This window comes from Corvus cornix, chromosome Z, assembly GCF_000738735.6.
Source record: "Corvus cornix cornix isolate S_Up_H32 chromosome Z, ASM73873v5, whole genome shotgun sequence".
NCBI lineage: Eukaryota > Metazoa > Chordata > Aves > Passeriformes > Corvidae > Corvus > Corvus cornix.
This window is the reverse complement of record NC_046357.1, coordinates 51,520,748-51,543,030: the sequence shown is the minus strand read 5'-3', so window position 1 is coordinate 51,543,030 and position 22,283 is coordinate 51,520,748. Positions and strand designations below refer to the sequence as shown.

Below are 22,283 nucleotides of genomic sequence, written 5' to 3'. Positions count from 1 at the left end.
AATTCTGTTACGATTCACTAAACAAAGGAGGGGAAGGTTGTTTGAAAAGAGCAGGTATTGGCAAAGTTATGTCTGGGGACACTGTTTAGACTTGCACTGGTACATCTTCCAAGAGAAAAACATAATTGCTTCACATATCACTCTTCCTCATTTAACATTTGTCTGTTAGACTGAGATCTTTTTAACTCATACATAAGCATAATGTTCTGGAAAGAGTCTCACTCTGTTTTAAACAACATTTCTAAATGATGGAGGCTTTTTTGATTAGGAAACAAAAAGGGTCATATAAACACATGAGTAAATGAAAACACCTAGGTCATGAAAAACTGATAATCTTCAATCTCTGAAATACTTGCCTAGCCTCAAGTGTTATGGCTGTGCACTATGTTCCACAGGATTCTGGGCAAACTTACTGATAGCTATTACTGTTAAACCTGAAATTTGAAGTAAGGATAGCCTTCCTGTGGTGGTTCCAGTGCTGATGAACTGCCAGATGCTTTGGCTGGTTGTTGGTTGTGATGTGTAAGGATGCCATGGGGTCAAGAAGCCCTGATGACTATCTTCATGATACTTAGCTGTTTGAAAGCATGCTACTGAAAGCATTGGTTACTCTCCTTTGGAAGATGATTATTCGCAAGTGTAATGTCCAGGGTGCTTGTATTTGTCACGGCTCCTAGTCACTAAAAGGGTACTTAAGGATTTGACTTGGGTCTGGTGTCTAATGAGTCAAAATGCATGTCATTTTTCCTGTGTTCCTAACCTGCTCTACAGTATCATCTAATGCATTGCTTGAAGGAAGAAATACGCAGCAAATAAGGAATTGGTTTGTTTCAGGTATCCAGTTGTATTAAGTAGCTATGATTCAGTCACAAATGGAACTTTGCTCTCTGTATAGATGTGTGATTCTTCTGCTTGTTCATTAGTTTCTGAGCTAGCGTTTTCTCATAAATTATGTATTACTGACTCTCTTGATCTTTTTCTGTAATTAAACACCCAGGATATTTGATCGACTACTTTCTGATTTAGGAGACACAAAGAGCTTTGGCAGTACACCTGAAAGTTCCTGGATGGTGTTGGAATTGACATAGGACACATGTGAATAGTTAGAAAACTTCAGCTGGAAGAATAGTGAGTGACTGTCAAAATACAGTGCAGGAACAAAGTTCTGTCTGTGAGTGTAGTGAGAGTTACCACGACAGAGGGAGTTTTAAATGCCATTTTGCAGAACTGAGTTATTGCTTAATCTACTGTAAACACTTAGCAGAAAGTGCTTCAGCCTGTAAGCTGCCTATTTTAGAAGTAATTTAGTGATGACCAAAGAAACAGGGTTGAGTTTGGGGTTTTTTTCACCAAAGGAAGTACAGAGACCATTTCTGCTTGAAAGGTACATCAGCCTAGTAACACAGAACTGAAGACTGGATCATTCATGATATGAAGAACTGAGTTCTGTAGGATACAAATTAGCAGAATATCAGCAGTCTGTGATTTGATATAAATTAAACAAAAGTAGGGGTAAAGATGGGAGTACTGAAATAAATGCAAGAATCAACACCTACAATGGCAACCAAAGACACTGGCTTGACTGTTTTATTTGCATAGGTAAAACCTACCATTTAAAAAGAAGTTGATAATTGAAATTGCTAATGTCATAGCTTCCTGAAGAAGCTGTCTTGTACTTGCCTTTTATACTAGATGGTAAGATGCAGATGGCAAATTATTTTTTTAATGCCAATTTCATTTCACGGTGTGTTTCTGTTGTAAGCTCATGGCCAGCATTGTAGCAGTGTTGGAAGTTAGGTTTCTCAGGTGAGTGTTACTTTGGCTCAAAGTGCCTAAGTAAGATATCTGTGTTTTTATTAAACTCCCTTGTCGTGCTAGTTCTTTTCTTCCTGTATCTACAACCAGCCTTTATTTCCAAGCAGCAATAAGCCTGCTTATCACAATCTGGGTTTATTCACTATGGAGAGAAAACAAAAAATAAATGGGATAATTATATCTACTCTTGTACCCAAGTACAAGTAATGCAGGGTAGATTAGGAGTTGGACTTTGATAATCCTTGTGGGTCCCTTCCAACACAGAATATTCGGTGATTCTCTAATCATTGTGTGATGAGTCCTGGTCCAAGGCAGGTTAGGTCTCACTTAACTAACTTTAGGCATCTGAGAGGGTTGCAGGGTGAAGTGCCTCCCTCTTTGTCAGCATTTTACAGGTTACTCATGACCTCTGTCAAGAGAAGGCACTTCCAGAACCCTCCTCCTCCTTTCAAGTTCCCATTGGGATGCCTGTAAATGCCACATTACTACCATTGCTTTGTGATTCTATTTTTGATCCATGCACAGGTGACAACATTTCTCAATTATCTTACTGTCACTGTGGATCAAGTTCTTTGTTTTGTTTGCTTTTTTAATGGTTATGCGTGTGTGGGGTTTTTTATAAAATGTAGAGGGGACTGTGTGTGCCACTTATCAGTGTAGTGAGATCTTCTCTATTGATAGACCAGAGGCTTGTTTGCTAAATGAACTACCAAGGCTGGCATGTTTCATGAAAAGTGTTGAAAACCAAGGAAAGAGTTAGAGACTGCATAGTAGCCAAATGTACTTGCCTAACTGGACTCAAGACACCTTAGCTGCCTACTAATCTGCTGTACAATGTGGCTGTGTCTTAACTGATTTTACCCTCCTCCATATCCAGCCATGCTCACCATGGTTTGGTTTGAGTAGGGAAAAATCAATACTTTTAAAATGCTTTGTTTGGGGATTTTACCAGGGGGTTGAGTTTATTTTTATAGGGCAGTGAGCACTATTGATGGGAAGTCACTTTTAGGCTTTTCCTGGTCCATGTGTTTCTAGATTCTTCCTATACCTCCTAGATGCTGCAATAATTAAATCAAAAAAAAAGATAAGCCATTATTCGATATGCGGCCCTGCTCACTGCAGAACTCTTCTGTCAGCTTCATGTTTCCACTGCAATCATATCCCTCAGTCCCTTTATCCAGTGTCTGAAAGGTGTCATTAAATGCTAGCTGGGCCTATTTAGAGATGTGTATTTGGACTTATCTTTATTGGTTTGTTTTCAGATTTCATTGATAGCAGTTTTGACAGGTAGTTAATGTATTTTGTTGTCTGAAAGCATTTGGTGGTGATGTTTGTTGACATTGTTGGCATAATCTTGTGAGAGGTGTTAGAAGCAGAAAGCATATGCTGAGCTCTTGCATGGCAAGCATGTAGGTGAAGAAATGCTACCTACAGCTCACATCTTTCACCTTTGGAGACCTACAATCCCTGTCTCTAATATTTTTGCCCGGTTAATGATTTTCCAATATAGCAGAAGAGAATGAAGTCCCACTGTAATCTTCACTTGGTAGTATCACTGAGATTGTAGCACAGATGTGAAGAAAAGAAAATCAATTTAATTCACTATTGCTCATTCTAGTTCATCAACTCTTTACCATAGTGCAGATGTATATTGTTTAAAATCCACCCAACCTGTGTCATTTTCTGATGAGGGTTTTCCTTGAGTGAAAAACATTTTTAGATTTGATTGAAGTTTTCTTTAGTGGATCAGTGAGAAGTTGGGTACGTGATGACTGTACCCTGAGTTCCCAAGGGAGCCTGTGAAACAGTTTGTGTACAGGGCTATTTGACTTTGATAATGCTTCTGGGAGACCAGGTCAGATTAGGTTTAAACAGGATTAGGCTAAAATAGATTTTCCTTAGTTGTATTTTAAGTAGCATGGAATTTATGAGGGGAAAATAGATTTATGACCCTGGCAATATCTTGATTCCTCTCAGTCTGGTTTCAGTCTTCAGAGTGAGACTGAGATGGTTCCTTTGATTGCTGGACTGATATGATGGATAATACCCATACAGATTTGTGTATTTCAGCTAGAATTCCTGACTGACCCTGTATGACCAAAGTCTTGGATGTTTTGTTGTCAATTCAGTCACCACAGCAGCTTGCAGGAAGTTCACTGAGTGCTGGGTCTAGTGTGAGGATGATGCACAGGCAGGCAGGAGAGGTGAAACCACGACACACAGATTTGTACACGCTGCTGAGGAATTACGGTTTCAGTCTCAGTGCTGAAACAGTTTGGCTGGCAGCTTCAAGCATAGCAGTGATGCAAAGATTAGCATTTGCCATTGTGACTTCAATGTTTGCTGGCTGAGTGTGAGCCAGTCACCTGCCGGTTGCAGAAATAGCTTTACATTTAAGGTGATACTGTTGCTGATACAAGCTAGTAATTACATATCTGGACCTGCCAATAAATAAAGGTCCAACAGTAGTAGTTCACTGGCTCCTCAGAAACATTTTCTAAGCTAGAGTTTGAAAACTGTGCTACGTTAGGGAGTGGCCTTGAGATTCAAGTTAATTTACTCATCATTTCACCTAAGCAGGGGTGGTTATGTTTGTCATCTGCTGAGGCTGAATCACAGTTCAGCACAGAGTCATTTCTCAGTGTTGGCCAGCCTTCAGTAAATAGAGGCATGTAACACTCAGCCTGCAAATAGCTGCTGGAGACCAAAGGTTATATCAGTGAATAGTAACACCAAGACTTTTACGGACTCTGCCTCTTCATTTCCCAGAGCCCTTCGTGCTGGTGGGTAAGGGTTGCTGTCCCCAGTGCACAGAGGGGAAGACAAAGCACGAAAAGGGTCAGTGAGGACACGGTCCTGCAGTTCTGGCTCCAGTCGTGCTGTATTACCGGACTGCTGCCACCAGTCACTTGACTGTCCTAGAGCACTAGTTTTACCCTAACTTGTGCAATTGCTTCCTGATTTGCTTTTGGTCAAGTGATCCAAGTTTAAAAGCCACATTTTAAAGAGCAATGTCGCAGATCTCAGAGAGGGTGGGTGAGTTATGCTACCAGAAGCAGATGTACAACATCTAGGGATGCCCTAAATGCTGACTAAACCCATCTTTCAGCAAGAGGAGTGAAACATCTGAGTTCTACACTGCCCTTGGCCATGAAAAGTAGCAGTGCCAGGTTCTAGACCCAGCTCTCCTTGCTTCTTCAAGGGTCACTGTGGCATCCCTGCTTCCCCCAAGCTCCAGAGTGGTATAAGAGAGGGCCAGGGGAGGAACAGCAGCCCCTTGGCTGGGCACTACTCAAGACGCAGCTCCACCATATGATGTTGGTGGGCAAAACCAGATGAAGCCTAGAGTTGCCATTTCTATATTTACCTTACAGCAAATATTGCCCCAAAAGGTCTGTGAACTCCAGTATGCTTCTCTGGAGGCCAAAATCCATCCACCACCACACTTGGTCCTCACAAGGCTATTAAAATTCTTTGATTGCTGGCACTTCAGCTCAGGAAACAACAGTGTCACACCAACGCCAAACAAGAAAAGCACCAATAGGCAAGAATACCCATATACTTCTGCTGCCAGACCTCAGGAACACCCTCACTGTAACTTAACTCCTGCACAAGCTTTGGCTGGCCTTTTCTCTTTTATTTCATCCCCACTCACGATAGCACTTTAACAGTCTGAAACAAACATGTCTGATTTTCTTAAAGCAGTTCACATAATTTGAAAAGCTGCTTTGTGTGTGTGTGTTTTTAACTGTGGTAAAAGGTTATGCCAAGAACGTATCTTTGCAGACCTTATTAGTGGTGAAGAAAGTAAGTTAATATATGCACACCCTGCAGTATAAGTAGTATGCTGGTTTGGGCTACAAATTGAGAAAAATTTTTTAAAAAGCTGAAGGCAAGAATGCCACTATGGACTGCAAGTCCTAAGCAGTCAGGGTAACTTCCACTTCTTTTTCTGCTAAATATGCCTCTTTTAGGGAATGTTTTACTAACATCGGTTAAGTTGTTAACTTATGTTTGTCTTTTTTTAACTAAACACAATTTTGTTAGGTGGAGTACAGACAAAGAGTACTGTTTGAAAGCTCTCTTTTCCCAAACCTGGTCATTGTGGTTTTAAAAAGCCTGTTGTTCAAACACACCTGCTTGCTGCTCAGCTCTGTTCTAGGTGAGAGCTTCATTGAAAATCCCTGCCCCTCACTCTCCCACCTCAGTCATCTGAAAGCTGCGTGTAGAGAAGCAAAGCCTTATGTTCAGAGATCAGATAGATGCTTTTGTGTTTCAAAACCTTCTGTGAATGCAGAGTTACAGCCATGAGCACACTGTATAGCTTTTTTTCTTTCCTCCTTCAAGGAAAGAGCCATCCTCTGCCCACAAATGTAGAAACGCAACCAGCTCAGGAGTTTGATTCAGCTTAATATAACCAGTGGCTAACCACAGCCTTCACTGTGCCTCAGGTTCCCTCTGGCATGTCTGAAAGTGATTCACAAAAATCAGCTGTAGAGAAAGGGTGTCCAGGACAGCCCAGCAGGGTCTCCTTGCTGCAGGTTGAGCCCTGACACTGCCATCCCCATGTGAGCAGGAATCCCCCCTGCCATGCCTCTCAAGAGCCCGGTTTGGGCCACCTGTGTCACTGCAGCAGTCCCGGGCTGGCTGGCAGGGCTGTGGGGGTCCCAGCCACACCTGCTGCAGTGCCAGCTCCAGCCCACACCATCCCAGCAATGCATCCTCACACTGCAAACCTCTCCCTTTGGTGACTCAGCATCTAAATAACAGCCTTTTTCTTTCCTCCTCCTCCCTGGGTACCTACATGGAATTTCAGTATAAGGAAACTGCTTTTAAAAAAATACTAGAATAAAAGAAACTAACTGGTGTCTTAAGGCCCCCCTTTCCAAGGCTAAAAACTAAGGTTAAAACAACCCCATTTTTTCAGTTAAAGAAGTTGTCAGTCACACTGGCTTGCCCCAGAACAAAGTTCCAGGAACAAGTAAATATTTTAGGCAGGTACGTTTGTTTTATGTGTGCTGATAGTGCCAAGCTCTGGCACAATCAGATCACTTTGACCATATACTGCTAAGCCCCAGAGCTCAGAAAGACTTTGAGTAAGCCAAAAGGGCAGGGCATGGTGCCATGGGGCTGTCTGTCCCACACCACCACTATGATGACGGATGTGGAGTTTCAGCAGTATATGCATGCAGTCAGCTGCCAGGCCCTGCCAAGGGCACCATGGAGGGGATGAATATTTATGCCCAACATATTGCCTCTGCAACAAGGATGCTGCAACAAGGGTCTATCAGATGGAGAAGATTTTCAAAGTCACCAGGCAGAGCTGAGCCTTCAAGAGGGGAGGACAACACCTCCTCCATCACCATTGCTCCAGCATGAGCAGTCTCACACCTCCACACTCACTGCAAGTGCCAGGGAATACCAAATTTCAACAAGACATGCTAACTTCACTTTTACCTGTGTTCAGAGGCAAGGCACAAATACCACAAAAGCTTGCACAAAGCCCTGTAAGCAGCCATGTGGATCGGATCGTCCACAGAAGGAGTTTGTGCTTCAAGTCCCTTTTTCAATTTTCAAAGCAACGCTTTTCCTTTAACAAAAAGGAAGATGTAATGTCTGCAGTATGATTGCTCTTTATAATGCCTCCATGTGAATTTTGCCCACATGTGATCTGACCTGTGAGAAAAGGGGGAGTACTTTTTTTCCTGTTTTCTGACTTTATAAAGATTTGCAACAAGGAGTTTTATGTCATGTTTAGGTGAATTGTCATGCAAATGGCAGTAATAAGAGATAAGAGTATTTGTTATGTTTTTATGACAATATGAAAAAATGTTAAAATAGAAGTCTCAAAGTCCAGTATACAATGTCGAGGCCATGGTTGCTTCAAGGTTCTCACCTTCTGCATAGTGAATAGACCAAGTGAAATGCAGAAAAGAGTGTGGGAACTACTTATGTCAGTGAGAGATACCACGCAAATCATTCTCATACTTAATTTTACCTAATTATTAGTATGGATTTTTGTAGGCAGTGGAATAATCTGCTTATCAAATACCACTTGGAAATACATTAGCTCAGTCTTGTTCTGAAGTTAAACATGTAAAGATTTAGTCAGCTCAGAGAGTCACAATTTCAGTAAATGCAAAAGACAGCTCAGTGCATTTAGCACTAATATCACAATTAACACTTCAGAAACCTGCCTAAGTAACAGAACGACCCAAAACAATTATATAGATATTTTTAGTAACCAGGGTGTAGAGTTTACTGAACAGGCAAGAATCCTCTTTATAAAAATCTTCACATGCTGTTGAGACTGGAAGTGGTTGGTTAAATTATGCCTGCAGGAAGGTTTAACTCTCCCAAAGCAGCACAAACATTACAGAGGGGAGCAATACAGTGCAATCTTTCACTGTCTATCAGAGCAAGTTGCTTAGACCTTTGCAAGCAGTCAGCATTGTCTTCCTTTGCTCCAGAGAGGGGCAGAGCTGGCAGGTGAATCCTCACGGCCAAGGGAGGTGCTCATTGTTGTACCCCCTGCCTTGGCAGAGGAGCAATAGTGTCCAGCTGGTCTCTCCGGGGCTCTGCCAAAGATATAAAAAGCAGTCGGGCCGTGCTGTTGTTCTTGCCCTCTAGAGTAAAATGATGCTGAGTGTTTTCAAAAGGCTGTTGTGGTTATTATGAGGTAATTCTTGGTAATGTCTAATACCTTGGTTTTGTGACTTTATTCCAAGAGAAGGGCAGCTGATATTTACATGGTCTTTGCATCTATGAGGATATTGAGGTTGCATGGTAATCTTGGGTTTAGAAAACAAGTTACAAATGCTTATCCTTGCTATTGTAAGGATATCATAATACCATAATCTCGTGTAGTTCATCCATGCATTCCACATTTGTCACCACAGGATCTGAATGTTTATCAGGACAATTATGAAAAAATTGTTCTGAGTGCTCACGTGAATAACATAAGTGAGTATGAATGATGATCCAAAGGGATATTTTGCACTTTGTGCATCCATTTGCCGTCAAGCTTTAAATTCACTGAGGCCAGAGCTCAATATGTCTGTAGTTTGACACAAATTTTTAAACTTGTGCCAGAATGTAAAGTTCTGATAGTGCTTACAGAATGCACATTAGCAGGAACTCACAAAACATCTCCAAAAGGTGACACCACTGCCAGCTGTACTGCCTGTTCCTCTCATGTCCTTACTAGGAGTGCAACATTCCATACTCTTGTTGTACTCCTTTTCTGTCAGAAAGGATCTATTTTAAGAATTAGGGCTTATATACACAAGGGCCAGTGGGGAGGAAGGAAATACCCTTCTCTTGCTTCTCTCCTCTCGTATTCCCTGTCATAGGGTTTCTGCTATCCTCTTCATAACGGCTCTCATACCACACAGTACATTTATACAGGAAGGAGGAAAAGGTGGAAACTTGATGCTCTAAGTCAGTCTTGGATCAAGGAAAGAGTGTTAGCAGCACATTATCTCTTTTAAAGTGCAGTGAACCCTGAATCTGACACCATCTTTTAGCAATTCCCAGCTCAGCATGTCTGTCAGCTTTGGCATAAACAAATAAGATATTTTAATGGCTTCAGGCAAATGACAACCTGTTTGGCCCTTGCAAAAGTGCAAAATGTTCTGCTGCTTCCAGGTCTATGAAACGGTCTGCTTTATTTGGGGCACAGGTAGTACTGGCAGTTCCTCCTTGCTTTCTGTGAAACCAGTCCAGTCTACTTCACATGTAATTTACTGCCCAGCCCTAATCTTTCTCTGTCAAACCAAATTACAAAATAAATACATGAACACACCTGTTTGATAAGTTGAACCAAAAATATAAGAAGCACAAAACATTCTCACTCTTCCTTGAAATCATTTTTAAGGACAGTGATGCTAATCGAAAAGCTGACACTATACTATTCACTAGAGCTTGCAGTCTGGGAAGCAGGGATGTGTTTAGGCAGTCAGTAAAACATACAGAAGAAAGGACTGTGCCACCCAACACAAAATGAACAGGTGGGATTCACAGTCGCTGGATTTGCGAAGAGCAAAAACATGGGTGTATCAGAAAGGCACTGGACAAACTAAAGAGCTAAAACAAACTTCTCTACTGCAGTGTTGACCTTATATGACTTGCTCGCTGAAAGCAGGGGTGTCTGCAAGGGAAGGCTTGTGCTGTGTCCTGCTTTCCTCCTGCACATCCTTATTATTTATCATCCTTACTAGAAACAGGACAGTTTTGCTAGATAGACCTTTGGTCTGACCCAGCTCAGTCCCTTTCACACTCTTGCATAATGAAGAATGCAGTTATCCCTGCAGAGGACACACAGTGAGGAGAGGGTGGTGTGCCATGGAGATGTACCTGCTGTCCATGTGAAGAATATTATACTGTTAACAACTCTGGCGTTCTTGTGCCCACTCCCTTTGCTGTATTTTTTTTCCCCCAAATCAATTGTTTTTAACACATCAGAAAGTTATGGGGATTTTTGGTCTTAAGACAGAAGGGCCAGGGTCATCAGTGTGATGGCTGAAGACTTCAGTGAATTCACAGAATGGGTATTGTGTAGGAGAAAGCGTTGCTCAAGCCAGCCTGATGCCTAATTAGTCCCACAACAGTTTAATACTTCCAGCAGGATTTACAGATAACATTTCCCTGCAGAAGTTTTGGGGTTTTTTTGCAATGGATGAAATTTTACTTTATTACTTGGGTGGCTATAAAAACTTTAGAAGAGATAGATGAAGCAGGAGGGGCAGTGGGGTAGCACTGTTTGTGAGAAATTGTTTAGATTACATTGAAACCCATGATGATGGTAACCGGTTGAGTGGGTAAAGACCAGGGGAAGGTCAGCAGAGCGGGTGTCCTGGTAGGAGTCTGTTACAGACTGCCCAGCCAGGATGGATAGGCAGATGATTCATTCTACAGGAGGCTGGCAGAAATCTCACACGGGCCACCCTTGTACTCATGGGGGATTCCAACATGACAGGTATCTGCTGGTAGTTTAGCAAATGAGCTAAAACCTCATGACTCAGAAGGAGGGTCTCCCCTTTTGCATCCTAACCTTTTTTATGTCTCCCGTCTCCTTGTAAATCATTTAAAATCAATTCTAACCTGATTTTCCTTGTATGTTTCATCCATGTAGTACTTAATGCAGTGAACCTGGCCACTGAACTTTGTTAAGCCGTGCTTCCGGAAATTTATATTAAACTTGCTTTTTTAATACCTTTGACAGTGATTCCTCAAGTGACCTAAACCACTCATTTGTGACCACTGTGTACCTCTTCGTCATCACCTTACAATTACATCTAGTTCCTTCCCACTCAGCAGAAAATCTCTTTTTGGAAAAATGTTACCAAGCCAATTCCAGGCACTTTAAATTAAATTGCATTTTGCAGGAAAGACCTAGAATATAATGGAGAGGGTTAGCTGCAAGCACAAGCACACCCGAGTCCTGGAAGGAGCTGTTGTGAAGCCTGGCACAAATCCTGCAGCCACATATGATGGCACAGTCACACACTTGTGTGTGACTGGGGCAAGATGAAGCAGTGTGAGGTGAGACCATGGCCCACCCTCATTTCATGCTTCCACAGGCTGTAGCCCTCAGCATTGCAGCCTGTGCAACATTTGCACTTTGGATAATAACCATCAGGTAATTCCACAGATCCTGGAGGGTCTGCATTGCTGTTTTTTGTTATTGTTACAGTGACTTTATAAATTCAATTTTCGTGGCCTAAACAACAAGGTTTTTCTTTGGGCAGGTTGCGTCCTTTTCTCCAGTGCAGCTTTCAGTACTACAAGAAGGCTGGAGGACTTTTTAAATGGAAGATTTTTATGGCATGGGTTTACCAGGCATTAGGACCTCTGTAGATGTCCTGCCAGCCAGCCTTGAGGAGACATGCTCCAGGAGAAGAGGCAGAAGACCTCTTCTTGGCTGCTTCCACTGCTATGAAGCGCCTCAGTAAGATACAGCCTAGGAAATAGAGTGGGAAAAAGCTGGACACATGCTTTTTCCCCCTCCTGCTGTTCTTTTCATGATTGCTTTTGTTCTTTCTTTCCTTTTTCTCTCTTATTTTCATTTTGTTTCTTTCCCCTTTAACTCCTCACAGGGTTTTACAAAGCAGGGGTAATACTGCCAAGCCCTGCTCATTTTAAAGAGAGGAAAAACTGAAGTGCAGGAGTTTATGAAGGTAGCTCATGACACCACCTCATGCTGCCTCACCGTGTCCCAGTTCCACATCAGCACCTACAGCCAGAAGTGGCAGCAGCTAGAGGACAACAGCAGCTCCCAAGCCAGGCAGGGGTACAGCTGAGAGCTGTCTGTGCACATAAACTGCACTGAGATAGCTTTTATATCAGAAGAAGTGCAAGTGCAGCAATTTGAATTTAATTTTACTCTTGAGAGATCGAGATGAGGATGCCCTGATGATGGGATCTTCCTGCTCTCCAACAGGCCTCCAGTGAAGAGTTTGGGCTGCTTCTGTAGGCTGGCTGAGCAACAGGGTGTCCAAGCAACCTCCCGAACTGTTAGCACGGGGTCCATCACCACACTGCACTTAAGGGAACCAGACCCATAGTAAGTGGGGTTTAATAAACTGAGCGTTTAGAATGTGTGCAGTGTTATGTTGCTCTTATGCACTGTGCCTGAAACAAGTCTAATCCTGGTCACTCAGATTCACTCAGTGTGTGTTCCACTGAGGCATTCGGCCCCAAGGGGGGATACATGATGAAGACATGAGACATGGCCTCACGGGATGCCTCAGCCACCCCCTCTGGCTTGGAAAGGTCAGAGCAGAGGATTGCAACTGTTCAATTCTTTATAGGTTTATCTGGTGACGCGATGTTTTTATAGTATTCTGTATGTTCGTCCCTACCTTCCCCACTTCTATTCCCAGTTGGTCTGTCCCAGACCCCAGCCGCTCCCCCAGTGCTATCAATCACCCAAAGCCCTCCCGGAGTTCTGGATTGTTCTGTGTCTGTCACCCAAGCCCTCCCTAATTACCCTAATATGGTCCCTGTCAATCCCCCGAGATCCTGCCCCCTCGGATACCGCCCCTCTTGGAAATCCCCCAAACCTCGATGCCCCATTGGGGCATGTGACCCCTCTCCCTCCACCCACCAAGACCATTGGACCAGACGTGAGTCCATCCCTTCAGCGTCCCTCCCTCCTAACCCGCTTATTGGTCCCTAACTGGGTTACTCCTCCTGTTCAACGCTCCTTTATAAGGTGTAGCGACACTGCAACTGTTGCTTGTTTGCTGTGGACTTCCTTTAATGAGTTTGGATTCCCTCCCGTGGCAAGCCTCCTTGCTACTTTTTGTCTTTTCCTTCCTCGAGGGCGGCTGGCTGCTACAGTGCCCGGGGCCTTCGCTCCCCTGGGTAGAGCTGAGGCTTCAGAGGAGCAGCTTTAAAGCTCTGCGCCTCCGGCTGCTCCCCACTCCTGCCACACACCGCTGGAGCTAGCCTGGGCTGTAGACAGCAGTAGTCACTGCGACAGGTTTATATTTCTAAAATCTGTGAATCTCTCTTTCTGTAAGAGCATCTGCTGCACACAGCTCAAACTCTTTTCTTCTTCCTGTTACCCTTGAAGCAAGTGAATTTTTGTATAACAATGCTGGAAATGCCCAGATGCAGCGCCTGAGCTGGGATAGGGAGGATTGCTCAGCACTGGCTGCTTTGTCCCGCAAGGCAGTATTGATCTCTATTGGCACATGTTTGCTATTTCACAAGCCACCAAAATACAACAATGGGGATTCCTTCTCAAAAATAGAAGGCCAGGGATTAATTTTTAGAGCAACGAGAGAATACAAGTATTAATGCTGCCCACAGCTAGCTGGAATCTATATTCTTTATGAATTATCAGAGAATACGGGTTTCTGACAGCTATGAAGCTTCTTCACCAGTGTGCTGGAAGGTGAGATTGGTTTAAGCAGGGGCGGAGATGAAAATGTATCTACTGTTTAATATTTTCAATTTCTAAGAAGAAAAATACTTCTGTATTTTGTGATGTTACAGCTAAGAGCAATTATGAAAGGAAGAGGCATTACTCATATTTCAGCTTGATTTCATGGCATTTATGGCCATAATTTTAAGGTAACTCTTAAACTCTTAAATATTAATTCTAGTATTTAATTAGAATTAATACGAGAATTCTAATGCTTTGAAAGGAAGACAGCTGATTACAGAGTACAAGCACAGGGCAAGCAACCTGCATTTTGCATTTTAACTATGGTCTTAAGTCATGAACTGCAAATTTTAACTGCAAATTAAACTGAGATTATGCAATCCAGTATCTGATCTCAAACCAAGAAGAATCTTTGTTTCCTTCTTTATATGGGAGAAGACTAATGAAAATTATGTTGATAAAGTGTTCAGGATTACTCGGTGACTTTTTTTGAGATTGCAAACTCTGTTTTCACTTGTAGAAACTGTGCCTGCATCAAGTCATTGTAGTGAAATGGGTAATTGTAGCCTGAGATTTACTGAGAGCATACCAAAGGCTCTCAGATTTTCAAATTTACTTGGAAACCCTCTACACCATAAGAACTGTGCTCACATCTGGGGCTCATACTGCCCTAAATAGGTAAGTCTCAACACAGCTCTCCAGTGAAATATTGCAAAAGCATTTCTTCCTGTTGTTTTTCAAAAGTAAAGTTTTAAGTAGCCAAATTCCCAGGCTGAAAGCCTAAATGGACCCTCCTGTTCAGAACAGTAGTCTACAAAGAAGTTTTCTTTCACTTTCTTTTCTCTGTAGCTCGATGACTTGTTGGTAAGCTGGTTGATGAAAATACAGAACAGTTTTATTTCTTGTGCACAAAATTTTGGATAAGTTGGTAACAGCTTGCACATAATTCTCAACATTTCAGTATACAATTCCTCAGTGTATAATTACTGGTCCTTTTATGGCAGTTTTTGTTTTAAGAAAACCCACTTCTGGTTAGTTTCAGAGCTGCTTAGACTGGGGACGTTTTTATGCCTAAGCTTTGTAAGAAAGTGAAGAAACACACATCAAAGGAGCTGTGACTGTTGTTAACCACAAGAAGCAAGCGTTTCAGGACAGTATAATCCAATACAAAAAAAAATAAAGTGGTTACCAAAGCGCTGGCTTTTATTTATGAAGCCCACAAGTCTGATAACAAAGATACATCAAAAGCTGTAAGAGTTTTGAATCTGAATAAAGATCCCCTAAAATAACGTACATACTAAGCAGAGTTTGCAAACTCCTGTGATGGGGCGTTGCCCAGGTTCCCCAGCAAACAGGGTATGTTGCTGTGTATTTTGGCCTTCGCTGTTTATTAGTCAGCTTGTCAGCTTTCTCTCTTCTCAAAAGTCAGACACAGAGACAAGGTTTGGTGTAAACACAAGGCCTCTTTATTTTGTTCAACAGTACGACTTCCTATTTAGCATGACCAAAACCAAGCAGAAAAGTGGAAATCGCACATACCGTTTCTCCTAATACATTGTTCTTCCTTGAAACTGCACGAGTACAAAAGGAAGGATAAATTCAACAACATTAACTCCAGTTAGGCATTTTCACATAAACCAGAGCTTATGCACAACAGGTGACAAGCAGACAAATCAGCATCAGAAAAACTTACTCCAGCAAGATGTGAACTCTCCTTTGGGAAAAGAAAATCTGTCTTGAAGCAAGGGATGCACACATCCTCAGGTAAGGAGCATGTACTAATGCTTTCTAAAAGCTTCATCAGTAGAAGTTGTTAGAGGAGTACACAACCCAGCTCCAAAAAACAAGGCCAGACAGGATGCTGTTTACAGCCTTCAGTTGTCACTAACACTGGCCTCTTCTGCAGGCTTATCTCCAGGGAGTTTTTTGTACCTAAATGTGCCTAGGAGCCCTTGGCTAAGGAAAGCCAAGGTGGTGGTGACTTAAATGCAGATCACAGTAAAACATTTTTATGTGTTTATCAGCTGCTCACAGTTTATGTCCTAGCCTTGACTGATGTTAATTGTTACGAGTTCACTCAAGTCATTAAGCCAAATCATTGCATCTAAGAGCTGTGCAAACATAATAACATCTACATGGTGGGACAAATATTTTGGGTTGAATCATTAGGCAGGCTGGTGTAAGATTGCCCTTTGTCCTTATCCCTCTCCCAGCTCCACTCCTTTAGCATAGTTATTTTCAAACTAAGACTAAATCTGAGAAACCACAAACCAATGCCAGAACTAAACCTAATACACACTTCTGAGTCATGGCAGGGTAAAGAAGTGAGGGTCTAGGCATGGCTACTGCATTCACTCCTATAGAAGTGACTGCCTCTGCAGAAGCCACAAGGGACCTTCTTGGTTGGAGCAGACTGATTCTGGGCATTTTCTAAGAAAGAATTTCCATTGAAGTTTCCAGGAAACTGCCTCCCAAAAACATTGCTCAGCCTTTCCACATAAACTAATAGTTCTATTAACTTTAAACAACAAATTGTTGTTAATGTTGCTGATATTCTTTTGGCTTCCCAAGAATTGTTTTTGTCAACATTGTTACTCATTTTCATACCTTGCAGATTTCATTTGCTGGTTAAGAGAAGCATGAGTTTTTGCACTTACAGTGCAAGGGCTTAAAAACCCCACAGCTTTAAGCCAAAGTCCTAGTATCTAGAAGTTCAATGTTAGATACATATGATTGTGTAATTTAAAATGTGCTGTGGTCTCAGCAATGAGCTTCATTTCTACACAATCTGATATCTAAAACAATTTGTATTCAGTCACTTCAGTCACACCAGACTCTTTGTCCTGTACTGGACTCAGTTATCACTGCATCACCAGGCACATGACAGGGAATCATGTCTGGGGCATGCAGGAACAGATGCTGTTCACTGGGACCAGACTAATTCAGCCTCTGTCCTGGCCAGTGCTAAATGTCTTACAGGACAGGTGTAGATAAAACATAATGTGCCCTTTACATTATGTTTCTTCTGGAGCCATTGCAGGTAATTTTCATTTAAATCTTGAAGCAGAGGTCTTAAAGTTGTGAAGAGCTCATAATTACGCCATTAGCAGGTATTTGGGCTTGTATTGTTAAGCATGTACGTAACTGCTTTGGAAACCTGGTCAGGTTTTGGACCTCAATGACTTTTAGAAGGAATGACATCCATGACTTAGCAGAACATCACCTGAGAATGTATCTTCTTTTCTGAGCATTTCCCACCTAAAATTTCTCTGACATATCACCTTCTTTTTATGAGTTCCTCTGACCTATCTCCTTTCTACTTTGCAGTATTTTGTGTTCCACTACCACTCTTCTGCAAATTTCTTCGTACTTCCCTGTCCTTGAGGACGGTGCTATGTAGTGCCAGGAGCTGGACATGATGATCCTTGAGGGTCCCCTCCAACTCAGCTTATTCTGTGACTCTACACTATAATTTTACAGGTGAGTTGACTCCTAACACATACCGGGCTGCAAATAAAGCAGCACCATTTATTCATAGAAATCCAGAACTTTAGAAGATGTCCACCTGACCATCTCTCATGGATTGTTATTGGAAATTCTTAAAATAATACTTTTAAACAGCTAGGCTGAGTAATGACATTAATACCTTTTCTTTTAAAACTGGGATATTCTTTGAAAGAACTTGGGCTTTTTGTTTTTCAAAACGTATGTATCTTTTTAAAATGAATAATCAATAATAACTATGTTCTCTTTTGCTCAATAAAACTTATAGATATTTAACAATACCTTTTGCTAACTTGCACCACACTATCTTAATTATATTCTAAAAAATTCTATTTATCTGCACTTTTTTTTACATTAAATGTTACTATCCAAGTTCATAAAACCATTATAATTTTTCCATTCATGAGTGTATAATCAGGCACAGACTTTTAGACAGGGTAATTTTAAAGTTCCCTTTTTTAAAAGAAAGTTGACTTACTGAAAATTTCAGTACAGTGAAAAAATACACTTTTTTTTTTCCCTACAAAACCTTAGGACTGCACAAAAAATACAGCATAAATATAAACATTAGGCCAAGGCAACATTTTAAAGTGCAGAACTCCACTTGCCACACATGAATAATTCAAATAATGCTGCATAATGCATAGGCAATTCTTGCTAGTATTTCAAAACCTAAAGTGACACAATGAGATCAACATATAACAGTAATTCAAATACATTCTATTTATAATAAATAAGTGCTCATCTGACCATACAGCACAGTAAGCATATTGTCCCAACAAGCAAGCTCTACACAAATAGCCTTTTTCTTCCTTTGTCTGAATGGTATGCTACCATTGAACATAAAGACATATTAGGAAAGAAAGATCTCATCCACCATCTGGTAAGAGAACTCATGGGGAGAGACATCTGGAATCTGTTGCATGTGCATTTTTCCAGAGGTTTTATCTTAAATCAGTCATTTTATACTGTCGTATGTGTCAATTTATACTGACTGAAAATTATCCCTTTATTTTCTTCCACATACTCATATCCCCTTAGTGTTCAGTTGTCTCATTTTAACTTGTTTTTGTTTCTTTCTTTCTGTTTTTGTTATGTTTGTTTGTTTTGTTGTATTTTTTTTTTTTTGTGGTGGGGTGGTTAGGGAAAAGGGAGGAAGGTGGAAGAAGGTTGCTTCAATTTGTATTCAGCTACTAAGTTCTGTGATGAGCTTAGAGGGAGAATAGTTCGAGTTCTAGCCTCCATTGGCATTTTGGTTTGAGACAATAGTGTTGTTCTGAATTCCCAATCATTCTCCCTAATTGAACTTTGATTCAGTTTGCAGGGTGGTTTTGGTATACAAGAATGAAGTCTGTTTTGGAGGAAACTACACTGAAAACTCAGCTGCCTTCCAAATATACTCATCTCTAAAAGAGACACTAAGAATCTAAACCCATTACTTGGCCTGCTTCAAAGTGCACATGCAGTATCGGCATCTATCCAAGGAAACGGGATATATGCGGTCCTGAGCTGCATGTGGTGTAGATGTGCGAGTCTCAGCAGTAACTTATCACTGATCCTCCTCCACTGTAACAAATATCTTGGCAATCTACACACAGGCAGAGGGTCCCAAGGACTAAAAGTTCACAGTGGGATCCTTAGTGACTTTCCCAAAATTACGTCAGAGAAATCCAACTACTACGTTCTCTGTATGACCTAAAACTTTAAAACTCCTGTGCATAAGCAATCTTCCACTGAACAAGATTTTGGGACTGCCTCAGATGACCCCACTTAACTTTTCTGGCAGTGCATTTTTTTGTCCATTCAATTCTAATTAAGATGTTGCTGTCAAAAGACCCTCACAGTTTATTTGTTGTATGAATTCCTCTACTGGCCTCTTCAAACATCAAATTCAGACTTCTTTCCTTTATGCCTAAGCACCTCAGCATTTAAGGTAATCCTATCCATCTTGGTCCTCACTCCTCCTGGTCAAAAGGTGAGTTCCTACCTTGTCCCTGAATTTAACAAGAGTCAAACTGCTCATGACACAGTAAAAATTCAGATACAAAGCTCACTGGCAGCAGTTATCCTAGAGAGTCCCTTTGTTACTGGGCCAGCAGTGTAGTCCTGAACTTGTTAAAGTTTTAGTGTGTTCCTGGTTTTTAAATAAGCAACCTGTCCATCCTCAAAAGTATTTTAAGAAGAAATCTGAATCCCTTTCTTAAAAACACCAGAAAATAATGGGAAAACAATTAAGTCAGAGACAGTTAAGACTACCACTAAAATAAAAGCATTGACTTAATTCATAGCTCTGGAGGCAAAGAAGTAGGGCACTAGCATACATTGTACACAAGGCTGTGTGATCTTTCTCCACCACAGGAAAGCCAAAGCTGAAAACCATGTAATTTCCTAAAAATAGTTTCAAACAGTAACTGGGAGGATTAAAACATGTGTCTCACAGATCTTTGGTTTTGAAATGTGAAATTTGGTCAATTAAATTCATGTCAAAATTCATGAGAAAAAATGCTCCCTGAATCAGGAAACCAAGTGAAAGAGCTGAAGATTGTTATTTGCTGAACAAGTGTGCTACTGTGTAGGTGATTGGGACACATGAAAAACATCATGGTTGAGAAAACACCCTGATGGAATGTGTAAATCTTAATCCTTAGATCTTGACTCCTAAAGCCTTAGAAGTCTTTGAATGGGTAGGAAGGCTGTACCTTGGCAAGCAGTGGCACAGTGCAGCAACCTGGAAGATACCTGAGTGAACTCTCAGTGAGCGGCTGCATCCAGGTGATGTCTGCAAGACGTCTCCTGGTTATTCCCTGCTGTTTGGTATGGCCCCTCAGCTTTGGCAAAAAAACCACACTGAACAGACTGTACTGCTTTAAGTGCCCAAATTAGCTGTTACTCTTCCCCTTGATGCTATGCTGTCTCATGTAGGCGTAATCATAACAATACAATAAGCTCTGAAAATGCTTTTAAAATCAGAACATTGTGAGTGACGTTGGGCCAAGCACTCTGTCAGAAGTAGACATAAAGTGAAACTTTGGTGCAGTGACTTCCCTTGTTTTGTGAACAGAGGTAAGTCCTATATCCCCAGGCAGTGAGATAAAAGTGCGAAACAAGGCTTAGTGAAATCAAAGAAGCTTGAAGCAGGCCTTAAAACCATATTCAACACATGTTTACAGTATCTAAATACAATATTGGTCTCTAATGACCCTGAAATTAAAGCTTGCATCCTTTGTGTTGCAAAAACATAATAAAGAAATAAGAAGTAATCCCCTCCTCAAACAAATATCACAAAAAAAAAAAAAAAGGCTCTGATAAAAAGCAGGGAAATATGCCTTTTTAGGAAAGGAAGTCACACAGATTTCCAAAACAAAAAGGGCATATTTTTTATCTGGAATCCTGGAATTGTACAGGGCTGGAATTATGGCTGCCACATTGAAAGACACAAAGAGCACATGAAAGCTGAGCTGCTTTTTTCAGTGATGATTTTCACCTCAAGTCAAAGGTGGTAATGGCCAGAAAGAGACCATTTCTCGTGGAAATTTTTTAAATACACTCACTTCCCTTGCAGAAAGGAGAAGGGACATCATCATCCTGTCTGAACAGTCAGGAGCAAATGAGTTTGGGAAGATTCTGCAGGATGCTGAACTAGATGAAGCACTCCCTCTAGTCCAGAAAACCCTCTTAATTTGTTTGCCATTGTGTAGCCTGCAGAGATATCTTAGTGCCTGCTTCTAATAAACAAAAGTTTCATTCAGCCGTCACTCAGATCAAGGTAATTCAATGGACTGCCTGACTACAAATGACAATTCTGAACTCTTTGATAAGGATCCTTATTTATTTATAAACACACACGTCTTACTAAATTCCTCTTTAAAAATAATGTTCTAAATAATTTTTTTTTTAAAAAAAGCTCCTGGGAAAAACTGAAAACTGCTCTACATTCTCCAAAATGACACTAATTTTTCCATACTTGATGATAATACTATGGAAATTGCATTCTTCCATGATATCCATTACCTGGACCATCAATTTACAAGCAGTGGGGTTTTTTTAAATCCCTATAGACAATGAGCATCTCATTGTTCCACATAGTGCTTCCTATACTATTATTGAACAGAACAGCAGGTGTCCTCTTTAAATAAGGTATTTATCAAATCCCCATTAATGCACAGATTTTTACAGAGATATTTAAATAGCCATTCCCTCTAGAATGATGAAAATTTTGGTAAAGTAATTCTCAAGAGGTCTAACAAAATTTTCAATGTTTTCAAATTTTATAACATTATCCAAAAGTGAGGTGTCATTCCTGATGATCAGGCACTGTGTTTAAACAATCTTTTCCAAATCAGATGCAGAATGATCAGCAGAGTATTTTGCAAAAGGGAAATGGATTTATACAGAGCTTGAAAAAGGAACCACTTGCTTTCCAGCCACATACACTTCAGAAATATTCCGATCATCACCTGAAATAACATGGTCAAAACAGAGATTTGCACATAAATGCATGCACTGATTTAATTAATGAAAATTATGCAGTCCACAAAATCAGTTGTGGAACACATCATTTGCAATGACCTTTTCCTAGAACTAAGAAAGTCCATTTGGAGAGAAATAGCCAGGGCTACCAAAAAGATCAATAAATGTTTTTGCAACCCATGCTTTTTTAAAAAAATAAACATAGCATTCAGCTGCTGGAATACTAGAATGGATTTTCCATATAGTCAGTAGATCCAAACCCCAAAAATATTATGTATCTGTACAGGAAATTATTTGTTACACAATATCTGAGCAAGAAAGCTGGTCTGACCCAGACAGCTCCTCAAAAAGGCTAAGGTCTAGGTAGAGCATGACACAGCTGTGGCCAGAGCTGGCACCAGGCACCTCAACATCACAACACAGAGGCAATGCAGCCCCAGTCCGGACACTGCCTGGGCATATTTACAAATAAATATAAGTAAATTTTTATTTATTAATGTTAAATAATAATAATTATCAGGCACAGGTTAATGTTTATATAAGAGTTGAATAAATATATTTAATTACTGCAAATAAATGTATACTTACTTATATATAAATA

General features: G+C 40.9%; 1 protein-coding gene across 1 annotated transcript in view; it reads right to left on the bottom strand.

Moving 5' to 3' along the window:
* Positions 1-15,151: 15,151 nt before the first annotated feature.
* The window catches only part of GDA (guanine deaminase), a 29,836-nt gene continuing 22,704 nt past the window's right edge, over positions 15,152-22,283 (bottom strand). Inside the window, exon 14 of the mRNA XM_039567267.1 lies at positions 15,152-21,669. Within this exon, the coding sequence (XP_039423201.1) occupies positions 21,599-21,669 (71 nt within the window). The 3' untranslated portion in view covers positions 15,152-21,598. The remainder of the gene's footprint in view (positions 21,670-22,283) is intronic.